Consider the following 14,324-nt stretch of genomic DNA (forward strand, 5'->3'; position numbering starts at 1 on the left):
CCATCAGATTTTCATCTTTTCTGCTCTTTATTGAAAACAGCCTTCAAAGAGCTTCCTTTCCAGGTGAAAATGCACTCCAAACATGGCTCAACGAGTTCATCTCAAAACTACATGATTTATAGTCGCAGATACAAAAAGATACCCAATGTTGGCAAACAGTTGTAAATAGTGAAGGAAAATATGTCATTGATGACTAAAGTCTTTGTTGTGTTTATTGAACTTGTGGGAAAATGCAACAAACTTGTGCACCAACCCAGTTCATTGACATGTGCAGACAGCTTCTGAATGGAGCTGGAACTGTCAAAATGTAAAACTGTATTACTCGTGCTTTCCAACTTCTGCACGTTTCTGCAGTTTTGATGGTGTGTGTGTGTGTGTGTGTGTGTGTGTGTGTGTGTGTGTGTGTGTGTGTGTGTGTGTGTGCGTGCATGCGTGCGTGCGTGCGTGCATAAGTCGTGTTTTTACTGGTATAAATATATGAAAAACTGCTAAATTCAAAGTTGAGCAATTTTAAATTTGAATTTCCCACTTGATAAAAAAATAATTAACTTAAGTACTTGTAACACTAACAAAATGGCTTCTGTGGCAAAGTAACTATGTACAGCAGCTTCTAGCAACATACTTAGGTTTTGCCCCTGAATCTAAGCCACAGACACATTTTGGACCATGAAAATCATAAAGTAAGTCAGAATCAAACAATAGAAAATCCAGAATGGACTGTAACAATATTATGAAAGGGAAGTTGCTACTCACCATATAGCAGAGATGCTGAGTTGCAGATAGGCACAACAAAAAAATCGTCACAAATAAAGTTTTCGGCCGTTAAGACCTTCGCCTACAATAGTTGAAAAAACACACACACACACACACACACACACACACACACACAAAACTGCAGTCTCAGGCAACTGAAAAAAGGTCAGCTTGCATTTGCGTTAATACGATAACTGCTGCTCAGTGCGTTGAAGAATTCAAAGAAATGCAAGCTTTCATTAAGCAGGAATTCAATTAGTTACCAGCTGGCTACTTAACGGCATTTTACAGCTGATCATCCTATAGATCATCATTTCTCATGATCAGATTGGGAAACAAAAGATAATATATACATCTATGGAAAACATGACCTCGACCACTTTTTTGGTCCTGTCTTCCTCAGTTGCGTGTAATATTATGGTATATTGATAATTTTTACTTATGGACCGTCGGACAGCAACTGAATAAAACACAGTTTTAGTGTCATACGCGTTTCGCCTTTATTTTCTACAAGGCATCATCAGTGGCAGGTTGCGTGGACAATTTCTTACATATTAAGCTCCTGTTGCATTTTTGGTGGTGGTGTTCTTCTTATGAATGCCAATTTGCGGGTTTTTTCCCCACATACCACAGCACTATGAACTGAACGCTTATATCAATGTGTTTTATTCATCTATCTTGACATAAAGAGTTAAATAAAAATTGGATGTGTGGGTTATGTATGGCAGGTAACAAATCTGTTATTTACAGTTGAAATAATGTTTTTAACACAAAGAAATACAAGGTGGTGATTGTCAGTTGAAACTAAACACTTGCAAACACACACATAATTGACGCTATACTTTTGTACACTACAATTTAAGCTCTGTGCTTATTCACTGACAGATGGACATAGCAGCTGACTTTGACATTTCTGCTCTTGTTGAGGATGCCAGGCAAACTGCTGTGTGCTTCAGTTATTTCATAACAGCCGGCAACATGTTGGTGGCGAGATTTAAACAGAGCAACTGCACAGTCCCTCCAAGCAGCATTGGCTCCATGGAGGCACAGCTGGTGGCGACTACCAGAGTCAGTGCCGGCACATCCCCCACCTTCTAGAATGCAGATGAGGTGAGGTACGGTGGTAATGATGACTCCATCACCGGAACCCCCATTCCGTGATGTCTGAGTGCAACGAATGTGGAAACAATCACACGGCACAGTGTCTGTATGCCTGACAAGAAACCAAAGCACACACACCATGTAACACTCTTAAATTTTAAATGTTGCAATTATGAAATGCCAAAAGAAAGGAAATTTTACTGTTCACTATAAGGACAGTCTTCATTGCTGCTAACTTAACACACATTTAGTATTTTAACATATCAGTACATAATTATTAAATAAATCGCTGTTCATAAACATTTGACAGTTCTTCTTTTCATAAGTGCCAGTCAGGATTCTTTTGGCTGTATAGTGCACAAATCATCGTGTCGACCTCTTCATCTTCCTCTTTCTTCTCCACTTCCATTGCATAATATTTATGTTTTTGTAAGTGATCGGCCTATTCTGCTTTGCGCCATTCTGCGCAATCTTTTCTCCTTTTATTTCTTCCTCTGTTTCTGTCCACCTGTTGCAGAGCCATAATTTTCACACGTCTTTGCAGTGGTAATCACACCTTCTCTTATTCCTTTTACTTGTATTTTCTCTCGACTTCATTGCTTCTTGTCTATTCTGTCTTGTGTGGGTCTTCTTTGCATCTATCTACAGTACCAGTTATTGCACCACTTAGATGAACACAAACTTTGAGCAGTAGGCGTTGTGTCGTCCTGCATACAGTGTTCTCTTTATACTGAACTTTAAAATACTGAGTTTTTTCAAAAAGTCTGTATACATTTTGTCATATCTCTGGTAATATGGATGGTCGCAAATAAAATTTAAACTCTCATCTTTTGTTCTTTTAGACCAATATGTATTTAAGAACATCTCAATCTCTTTATATGACGAAATTTCCTTTTCTTGCTCCCCAAATAACATGTATTCAAGTTTCTTTTCTTGATCTATCAATCACTGACATTTCTCTTCTAAATCCTGTGTTTGTTTTCTAACAGTCTGCTCCAGTTCCTTTGTGGTGACAATCTTCGTATCCTCTGCTTAAATATTCCAGTTCAAAATACATTCTTCATCTACTGACAAGACATCTGAATCTCCACTGAGAATGTGTATAACCAGTAAGGTCTCTGCATCATCTGCTTGATCCTTCTGTTTCAGATTACATTCTTCATAGACTGACAATGCAATACTATCACAGTCTGTGCTTGTACTAGTCATTTCTTCACCTAAGATTGCAGTACCTGTCATTCTGCATGACATACGAAGTTTAGAACTAGGTATTTCAATTAACAAGTCAGTGACTGAAGTTGCTTCTAATTGTGTCTCCACTGGTAATGAACAGGTGCTTTTTGCATTTCATGACATACGAGGTGTGTCCAAAAAATTCCGGAACATTCGTAAATTCTCGCCAATGGTATGTGGGAGCAAAATGCATATGGCATCGCTGCATATGCCTGTGTTTAATGTGTAACTGCCCGAAGTTTCATTGTTGTATGTCTGTTAGTTATTGTTCAGTGCTGTATTCAGTGGAACGTTGTATCGCACAGTTTGTGAATTTCAAGATGGCAGAGTTAGAGGAGAAACACATCTGCATTAAATTTGTGTGAAACTAGTGAAAACCTGTACAGACACACATCAAATGATACAGGAAGCCTAAGGTGGTCAGTGCTTAAGTCATACTCGCTACAGATGGTGGAAACGGTTTAAAAAATGGCCGGACAGATGTTAAAGATGACATCTATTGATGGTGCTCATGTCAGGAACGTCAACGAAATTGTGCATGTCAACCAAAGACTGACTGCCCGAGGGATTGCAGAAGAATGTAACATTTCCTTTGGATCATGTCACGAAAACCTGACACATCATTGTGGAATGCATTGTGTTGCCACAAAGTTCATCTCGTGGCTCAGTCAAGACCAGAAAGACCTTCACCTCACAATCTGTGAAGAGCTTTTGGATCGTGCAAGTGAGAACGAGATGTTCCTTAATAGAATCATAACTGGTGATGAGACAGGTCTATGGTTATGATGTTGAGACAAAGGTTCAATCTTCACAATGTGTTGGGAAGACCGAAATAAGCTCATCAAGTCAGGTCAAATGTCAAAGACATGCTGACAGTTTTCTTTGACTTCGAAGGATTAGTTCATTGTGAATTTATGCCACAGGGACAAGCTGTTAATCGGTTGTACGATCAGGACTTGTTGTGATGCCTGTGAGAAAATGTGAGAAGGAAATGGCCTGAAATGTGGTGAGACAGTTCATAGCTCTTCCATCACATCAATGCACTGCACATTAATCCCTGTTGGCACGTGACTATTGCACGAAAAACTATGCTGCCTCATTCTCTGTAATCTCCAGATCTGGCCACTGTGGACTTTTTTTAATTTCAGAAGTGGAAAACTTATTTGAAAGGACAAAGATTTGCAATGATAGTTGAGATAAAAGAAAATTTGCAGCTGGCAGTTTGCATGATCCAGGAAGAGGCATATCAAGACTGTTTCAGGAAGTGTGTCAGTTGTGGGGGAGAATACTTAAAAGGAGACCATGTAGAATAAGTGAAAGGTAAGAATAGAAAAATATTGTGGACACAGTTCCAGAATTTTGTGAACAGATCTCGTACGTGTGTTTCTCTTCGTGGCTCTCTTCAGATATCGTCGCTGTTTCTTCTCTACATTCCTTAACAATTTATTTTACTTCATCACCAATTTCCTTTTGACTTTCTTCCACTTTAGTTACCTCAACCAGCAGTTTGGTATATGATGTCGCTTTCATCTGTGTTCCCATTTGTATTGAATATTTGGATGATGAATAGGCATGTTTTATGTTTCTTCAGATGCTTCTACTTGTTTCATTTCCAGGGTCACTGCAACTAACTTATCTATATTCTTTAATTTTTTTATATATTTTTAAGTTCCTGCCTCTTTCCTAACCCGTCTCCTCCACCTCCTTTATCTTTAATTTTCATGTTCCCCTAATTTATTTGTGCATTTCTCTTCACCCTATCCCCAAGATATGGATATCTGTGTTATTAAAACTGATTACCTCCCTTGCCTATACCTTTTCTTTCTCTGTCAAATGAATTCCTGAAACGCTAATTACTGGTACTTGTTCCTTTTCTGATGACATTTTTATGCTTGAAAGTCAAAAAGTACAAAACACTTCATACACATGAAATTCACCACATGCCTAATGATTATGTTCGTCTACAGCAGCAGTTTTAAACTACATACAATTGGCGTTACTGCGGCACCTGTTGGTTGCTGTGTAATGGTGTGATTCTGCAGACCGCAGCTTTTATCTTATTGAGATGGTTGTCTCAGACCACTGCAATCCAAGATGTAGAATTCCTCATCTTATCTCAAACCACTGCGCTCCAGGATTCTGTATATTTCGGTTTCACACGTGATTCTGTTGAAAATGATGTTCTCCCCATGGAGTGTTGTTCCGTTATCAGTTTTTTTCTCATTCCTGAGTATCGAATTGCTACTCTGTACTAGAAAACAATTGTCCGTGCACATATACCAAATGTAAAGCTGCATAATATTCTTCACGAAAGAGCAGTCATCCTTCATGCGGCACCAGACATAAAGCTCTGTCGTCGTCTTTTCAGTTTATTTTTTTGTAGATTAATTTTTCCAGCTGTTGGGCTGTAGTATGGCAGCTTTTCACAGAGAATCCACTTCATTATGAAATAAATCTATGTTCCTAACATGAACAGAGGTCTCTTATACATTCCAAATATTAAAGTTATTCAGTAGAAAAATTTAAAGTCTAACTTTGAAATAATAATAAAAGTCAAATGACTTTATTTTATTGTCCCTTTAGCACATAACTCACTTCCCTAACAATGTCTAAACTCATCCAGTCTTTTGCTAACAGTTAAGCTCATTTCACATTCATTCTGAAGTAACCATTGCATTTCCACATTAATTAAACAGTAATCACTTATCACAGAAGCCTTCACATTTACATTCTACTATCAATATTTTCCTCCATGACAATTACTGATTCATAAACATGTCACTGTTTCAAACCAAACTTCATAATTATTCCCACACACCTTTCCTCGAAGCAACTAAATTCTTATAATACTTTTCTTCTACGATATGACATAAAACTTTCAACTCGTGTATCTTTCTGCCAAATTTTTCATATTATTTATCCACAACACAACTGCTTGCAATTGCTCTGTGTGGAAGCCCGACAGTCACTCTCCTCTGCCCACAGTGAGACCACTACTGCTCGGGCGTTGTTGTCATTATTCAGCAAACAATGCTTCCTCCATGGAAGAGGCACACTCAGCTTCGAAAGTTCCAGAAACCAGTGATAAGTAAGGAATATGAGATTGATATGTTAAAACATCAAAGATAACAGTACTGCTTCCGACTGTTTTCTCTATCTGGGTGGTGCTTGCAGGTAGAGCCCTCATCCAGAGTAGACAGCATCATAGCGGATATTTTGGCATCAAGAAACTACCCAGTGTATCAGCCAGTGTTTGTGAGGATCTGGCAGGCAGTCTCTTCAGACAGACCGCAATTTAGTACCAATTATTATGGTCTTACGTACTTTCCCTTGGTTACTCCATGAGGGGAAAACAAAACTGTAAGATTTGCAGTCAGTTATTCTCCTCATATTCTAGTTTGCCCTCCTTTGTCTCTACTAAATGAATGCTTTTTGTTGGAGGCTATTGAAATCTTACTAGGTGAACTCTTTTCTCTTAGCAAATTACAAAGTGATTCCATCTTAATTAAGAGTCAGATCCTATCCTTTCCTGGCTGTAAACACCCCATAACAACCTGGACATGGTACAGTGATTAATTTTTCACCAGGACCCAACACTGTAAATGAACGAAGAACTACGCACATACTCAGGGAGGTGGGGGATCCACTTTCTACATTGTGTATCAAGGCCCGCCAGACAACAAACTAGACACCGGCACGGCACATTCATCCTCATTTTTGAAAGAGATTTATTTCCAGAAAAAGGTCAAAATTGTGTTACTGCTGCAGTGTGAAGTTATATTTCTCACTCCTGTTTTGGTGTTCTACATGCTACTGCTTCAGGTATATGTCTTCCTGGTGTATATATGACCAGTTTTGTGGAGACTTTGGCTGGCTGCTTCTGGCAAAAATTTATCAGGGGCACTACCACCTATCTGGGTAAATTGTCAGAAAGACATCCTCCCCAATTTCTGAAATGTGCTGACCAACTGAAGGAATGCAAAATCCAGGAACTGGAGGTCAGATTGCCTCCGCTGTTTTGAAGCTCAGAAGAAGTGTAATTTGTATCCAGTTTGAGTGATATTGATCTTTGTCACTATTGTGGGTAGGTCATCAACAGTATGTGGTGTATTTGCTCCATTGCACAGCACCAACTGATGGTTGTACAAATTAACTTTCCCATGGAGTCGATAGGCCCTCCTTTCTCTAGGTTCCTGCATCACCACTTTTGGGAACCACTCACCGCACCTGGCTGGGGAAGCAGCGTCCTCCTGTGGCAAATACTGGTGACAGAGCTCTGTCTCAAGAACCATCTTCCTGCAACTCTACAGATCAGAGTGTCGACACCAGCCAGTAGCTGGAATAGCCACGGACTGAGAGTCCCAGGGCTGCCTGCTCTTATTTCATTCCTACACCTACAGTGGATGAGATCTCTGAAGAAAAAAAAGGTTGTGAAAGGGGAGAAGGAGAAGGAGGAGAAGAAGAAATCTCAGGAGAAAGTGACTGAACAGATTTTCGTATGTTTTGCACCCCCACTGGTGACATACAGTGATCCTGAGACTTTACCTTTCCTCCTGGCTGGTTCACACCTAACCAAGACACCCTCAGCCTGATGATCCAGTGGAACAGCAATGGATATTAAGGGCACCTGCTGGAACGAAAACTACTAATTTCCTCTTGTACTAAGATTTGTGTTGTTCTCAGAGAAACCCGTAGTGGTACCATAGTTTTTGATTATTTCATAGAAATGACAGATAAATCTTTAATCTTTTAAAGCAAATGAAGCATTGTACTTCATTGCAATGTCACTTCATAAAAATATTTCCAGACTAGGGATTGACACCGTTCTGCAATACAACGTATGTTTGGCGACGACAGCGAGAAACTACTGTATAGACCAGGTGGGGGCAAGTCTTGCACTCTGTTCATACTGTGTACCTTAAGCTATGACACACACCATCAGGGACATTATTGTGTTGATAATGCAGTACAAATTCTTATGCCGTGTTTGTTGCTTGTTTCTGCCAGCATTGTTTTCTATAATAACGCAATATTTCAAAGCAATACAAATTTTATGTGTAAAAATTACTTCTTTTTGAAAAAGGTTTATTTTAAAATGAAAAATTTTAGCACTGCTGCTATAGTTAATAGATATTTCAGGTTTTTTACTCAGTTATTAGTAAAAAATAAAATGTACCTCTTATAACTGAGCTCAAACAAATACCGAAAAATACCGTACATTCATAATTCAAATATCAGTATCAGTTTTAACCATTCAGTTTTTTTCCCATCCCTAATTCCAGCTATGATTCACTGATATTGTAGTAAGAGAACCTTACATTTTTGTGTTTTGTTGAGTGCACAGTTTTAAATTTGTTTTATAAACATTTAAAGCAAGTGCTAGTCTTTGCACCCCTGTGAAAAATTACAGTCAATTTCATCGGCGATGTATAATTTTGCAAAGTTATTCCTCCTTTCAGGTATTTCACATCTCTTACGTCACTTTAGATTACATTTTTTGTGTCTTTTTAAGCAAGCATTCATTAAAATATTGAATATTTGTTGTTATCGTCAAGACTTCTCATTTCTTTTTCTCAAAAAAATATAAGACATCCTAGGTTTGCTCACTTTTGAAACAGTAGTGCTGTAACTGTTATGTAGAATTTCTGCAGGAGGTTGTAACCTGTATGTGAAACTTTGAGAGCAATAGTAATATGTCCGCACACGTTGTCTAATGTGTAATTTTAAGTTGTTACAAACTTGTAGAAGAATAAAAATTTTTGATTACAGGTGCGACCAACATTGTCGGAAGATGATTACCGTTGGTCATTTGTCCCCACATCACAAGGCTCCCACAGAAATACATCTCAGGCAATGAAGAGCCAAGCACAAGGCACTGCAGAAGGTGGAACGTTCACTCCGCCACCAGGTCGCTGGTATTATGTCAGTGACTCTAGAGTGAGAGAAGTTGAAGAAGAGGTTGTGATGCGCAGTCAGGCATATATGTTGTTTTATGAGCGCATATGGTAGCAGGTGAAGACTGTGTGTGTGTGTGTGTGTGTGTGTGTGTGTGTGAGTTCTTCAGTGGTGTGCGAGGTGATGGCATTTATTTGCCAGCGTGTATCAATTATTTTGTTGGAAGATATTTATTTGTTATAATGATTTAGTTCTATGAATGTAAGATTACAACACCCGAAAAGAAATATCCCTACATTTTTGAACGGAACTATTTTAATTCCTCCACATGTAGTAAACTGTGAAGTAACCCTTCTGAACTGTGTGTGTGTGTGTGTGTGCGCGCGCGTACTGTATCTTTTACACTGTTTTCTTGCAGATCCTTCTGAGGATTTTGTTATGAAATTTTCTGAAGCGTAGTAGCCATTAAGGTTTGATGTGTAGAAATGCTTTGTTGGTGGTATATTCGTGTTGCTCAGAACGATGATCCTTTTCATTTGAGTGAATGTTGCATGATCAGTGTCAGATTTGATTCATTAGTACCTACCTTATAAGGAAATCTGTCCATGTTTACCAAAACAGTTGAGGTTTCATCCATAAGAAAGTTCCTTCATGTCGTGCTGGCATTTCAGTTGTTGTTAATGTTGCTGTTGTGATGTGTTTTGCTACATAACTATTTTTTGTGTGTGCAGGAAAATCTCTGTGGTAGTTGACACTATTTTTGAGTCAGAAAGACTGGTGTAATTGTTGTGTAGCTCTGGGCAAGTAGTTAATGTTTTGACTGAGGCCATCTGTCTTCTTATCTTTATATAATGGAAAAATGATACATTGTTCTGTTATATTTGAGAACACTTCTTTTTTTGTGTTGTTTGGTTTTATATCAGTTCTCAAAAATGAAGTGTTAGCTTATATGGCATTTTTCTGTCTATATTTATATTCCTCTCGCTGTATACTACTGAGTTATGCTGTGTGCAGAGAGCTGTGTGATAAGAAAGTCATTAATTATTACAGCTAAGAACAAAAATGCGAAACTGAATGTAGATAAGAGGAGAATTTTACAAAATTATGTGTTTGTGAAAGTTCAGTTATTTAAACAGTGTTAATGAGAAATTTCTAAGAAAACATATCAGGGAAGGTGTTCATTTATTGAACTTGATTATAAATTCTGTAGGTGTTTAAAAGGATGAAGTAATGAAGTGCAAGTTACAGAAAAGAGGAAGTACAGAATAATATTCATTTTATAGTTACAGTATTCCTTTCCTCACATGTTTCATATAAATTGAAAATACCAGATGTTGTCACAGAGATGAAGCAATGTGGTAGCAGTAAGTCTCAGTGAAGAGTTTACAACAAGAAAGATAGTTTCATATGAAATGATAGAAAAAATGTTGCTCTTTAACAGATGGAAAATTGGCCAATCTGTACGAAAGCTACAAGGACAGAAAAACAGAAGGAAAAAAAAATTGATGATGACAAGCAAATACTAAGTCCACATCTAAAAATTTTTATGTAACTGGCCATTATTTCTAAACTGCAGGTACTCTTTATCTGTGTTTTCTAATCTATGCTACTCAATTGTTTACTGAAGGGAACGGTTTTCAGAAATTGTGCTGGCTAAATTAGTTATAACTAAATATTTACACAGTTTAAAAATAAATTCATTGAAATGTATTGCATACTTATGTCCATTGTTGTATAAAATATTTCTCAGAATTTGTGTGCTATATGAATGTGAGTTATGTGAAGGTATGTTTTAAAAAAGTGGAAGTAAGTGTGATGAACAAAGACATTTGATGTAGTAGGATGGAAATTCTGGACACTGTAGTGGCCAGTAATACGGTGTGTGTGTGTGTGTGTGTGTGTGTGTGTGTGTGTGTGTGTGTGTGTACGTGGGCGTGGGCGTGGGTGCGCGCGGGCGCGGGTGCGCGCGGGCGCGCGCGCATAATAATGTGACCGTAGAATTATTTGCCTTGTTAAAGGTACAAAGCAGTTTAGCAGTTTGAATATAAATTGCAGTTATTTTGTCATTTCATGGTAATACATTAGTTCGATGATTTTTAACAATGATATGAGGAGCTGAAGGTACCTGACCAACTCTGAAGAGGAGGATTTTGTATTGAGATTGAAATTGTGAAAACCAGACTTTTATGTGATAACTTACGTAAACTATTTGACACGATACAGTGAATGAAAAATTATTGGTGTTTTATTCTGTATGCAAAGTGGCATGTCATTCGTTTCATATGGAAATTTGTTTGCGACACTTCAAGTAGATGATGTTAGCATGGTGGCATGTTGTTAAAAGTAAAATCTAAATTTCACTGTCTGTGTTTGTATGCACCATCTCTATGTACTATGCCTAAACAACTACTGCAGATCTGAATGGATATGTGTGACATAACACTATTATGATTGTAGTAATCACATCTCCCTACAAATGACCAATGGTGCATTATTGTTATGAAAAGGACCAGCACCTTTGTTGGAAATGGAAGACATGTGACTTCGCAGTGGCACGCTGCTTAATGTTAAATTGGTCCAAGGGGTTGCTGTTTGATATATATATTTGACTCTCGCCCTCCCCACTCCACCTCCCCTCTACGTCCCTCTCTCCCCTCCCCCTCTACCTCCCTCTCTCCCCTCCCCCTCTACCACCCCTCTCTCCCCTCCCCCTCTACCACCCCTCTCTCCCCTCCCCCTCTACCACCCCTCTCTCCCCTCCCCCTCTACCACCTCTCTCTCCCCTCCCCTCTACCACCCCTCTCCGCCCTCCCCTCTACCTCCCCTCCCCCTCTACCACCCCTCTCTCCCCTCCCCCTCTACCACCCCTCTCTCCCCTCCCCCTCTACCACCCCTCTCTCCCCTCCCCCTCTACCACCTCTCTCTCCCATCCCCCTCTCCCCTCCCCATCTCCCTTCCCCCTCCCTACCCCTCTCCCCCTCCCTACCCCTCTCCGCCTATCTCTCTCATTTACCCTTGTATTTATTTATTAGACCTGTGTTATGTCATTCTGACAGGGTAGTCTGAGAGTTTCCTGCACACATTTTTGCTTTTTTTTTCTGGGAAAATAGTTGAGACATTATTAGCAGTGTTTTTCTTGTGGAAGAATATTGTTACAGTTTTGTGTTTAGGGTGCAGTTCCTGTGATGAAATGTCTTGACTGATAACTGCATTTTGCAGAGGAATTGTCTGTATTGTTGTATTTGATCTTATTGAAGGAGTTGTTTATTTATTGATTTATTGTAAGTTTTATTTAAGTGGCGTTACTTGTAAGTAAACAGCTATTTTTATTTATATTGGTTTGTATATGTGCATTTCATATAATTTTTATGTCAGCATTAAATATATTTCATAATAATTAGCTCTGTGAAGTTTTAGATACATATACTTCTTGAGATTATTTTGAAATGTAACTTTATTACCTGAAATATATTTACATATGAGGGTGTTAGTGTTTTAATTTAACCAAGCCTGCCATATTGGTGCTCTAAAACTATATTTATTAATACTTTAATTAATATTTTACTGCTTATTTCATTTATTCGGCAACAAGAAAAAAAGAAAGGAAGGACAGGCTGATACATCACAACTATTGAGCCAGTGCACACTTATTCAAGAGCTGTGGGATTTAACTCAATCAGTATGTATGAATGATGAAGATGTGACCATTTTCTGGTTCCTTTACAGGCCCAACTAAGCATTTGCTCAGTATTGAGGGTTTCACTTAACATTTGTTCTTAGTTCTAGTGGAGGGTGTCATCAGTCATCTGGATTACTAGTGCAACTGAGGCATTTAAGTGTTAAACCCCAAAATGAGAGATTTAATTGTAATTACATATGCTGTTTTATGAGTATTGTTTTCCACAGTTTCATTTGGTCATTTAAAGTTGGTGGGATAATCTGTGTGCCTGGTAACTGAATATTTGTAACTTAGCTTCTGCCATTGTTTGTTTATCTTAACACGGGTTGATAATAGCACCAGATTGTTCCAATGTTTCAACAATATTATAGAAAGGATAGATTGCTACTCTCCATGACGGTGACACATTGATTTGCAGACAGGCACAGTGAAAAGGATGTTACACAAGAGTCTTTTCTTTGTACCTGTCTGCAGCTCAATGTCATCTTTATGGTGATATTATTGTTGATATCATGTAGCTTGCATTTATCGTGAGGCTCTTGCCCAACACAAAGTCCCAAGTGACTGCAAAAAAGTGCAGGTGACTCCTGTGTATAAGAAGGATGAAAGAATAGACTTGCTAAGTTACAGACCAATGTCCTTAACATCGATTTTCTGCAGAATTATTGACTGTATTCCGATTTTGAATCAGAATCAACAGAATTTTAGAAAACATGTCTTGTGCAGCAGTCAGCTTCTCACATGATACACTGCGAATTATGGATGAAGGGCAATAGGCGGATTCCATATTCCTAGATTTCCGAAAAGCATTTGAGATGATGCTTCACTGCAGACTGGTAACGAAGTTACAACAAGCACATGGAAGACGTGAGTGGCGTGAAGACTTTTTAAGTAACAGACATTTATGTCTCAAAATTTTAAACAAGGTTGACAGGAGTAACCATAAACAAATTTTCAATGTATGAAGTATACAGCCAACTGGCTGCATACGTTTAATGTAAAAACCTTGAGTAGGTTTTGATACCAGTAAGGGTATCTTCTTTGGTAGGAAGTCATGAATTATGTGACACCATGTGACTTCCTTCTGAAAAAGATACTCTTGCTGGTATCGAAACTTGGTCAAGGTTTTTACATTAAACTTATGCAGCCGGTGGCTGTATACTCCACATACAGGGACAAGAGTATTGTCAGGAGCGCCCGAGGGAAGTGTAATAGTGTAACACCGAAAATGCAGGATGCATGGCACCTGCTACCAATTATTAATTTTTTTTATTGTATGTAAATATTTGTAATTTAAATGCTTTCTTTTAATAAGTAAGGACATTGCTTCACTGTATGTGTAAATTTAGGTAGAAGTCTGTTGACATTTCATTGTATTTATCTGTGTCTTACTGTGAAACTTATAAGCTCTGGGAAAAAGCCAAAGAAATTGTTATTTGCATCGACTAGCAACCATAATAACAGTGCTTGTGTGTTGTAGAACCTTTGCGTAGGGAGTTGTTGCGCAGAGCGCGCGGAGAGTGTGGGAGACGGTTTCCAGTGCTTGTAGTGTGCGGAAGTGTGGTGTTAACGCTCTCGCAGTAGAGAGTACCATTTTCGGTGACATCATGTACGCGCGTCAGCCAGATGTCTAGAGCAGGAGTACGGACAGTGGACGGGCGGA

At 38.6% G+C, this 14,324-nt stretch overlaps 1 protein-coding gene across 4 annotated transcripts in view; it reads left to right on the plus strand.

Annotated features, from left to right (window-relative positions):
* Positions 1-11,692, plus strand: part of LOC126162809 (ubiquitin carboxyl-terminal hydrolase 45) — a 161,540-nt gene extending 149,848 nt beyond the window's left edge. For all 4 annotated transcript variants that reach the window (XM_049919550.1, XM_049919549.1, XM_049919552.1 and 1 more), the window contains exon 15: positions 8,857-11,692. In XM_049919550.1, coding sequence (XP_049775507.1) covers positions 8,857-9,096 — 240 coding nt within the window. In that variant the 3' untranslated portion in view covers positions 9,097-11,692. The remainder of the gene's footprint in view (positions 1-8,856) is intronic.
* The last annotated feature ends 2,632 nt before the right edge of the window (positions 11,693-14,324 follow it).

This window comes from Schistocerca cancellata, chromosome 2 (genome assembly GCF_023864275.1).
Source record: "Schistocerca cancellata isolate TAMUIC-IGC-003103 chromosome 2, iqSchCanc2.1, whole genome shotgun sequence".
NCBI lineage: Eukaryota > Metazoa > Arthropoda > Insecta > Orthoptera > Acrididae > Schistocerca > Schistocerca cancellata.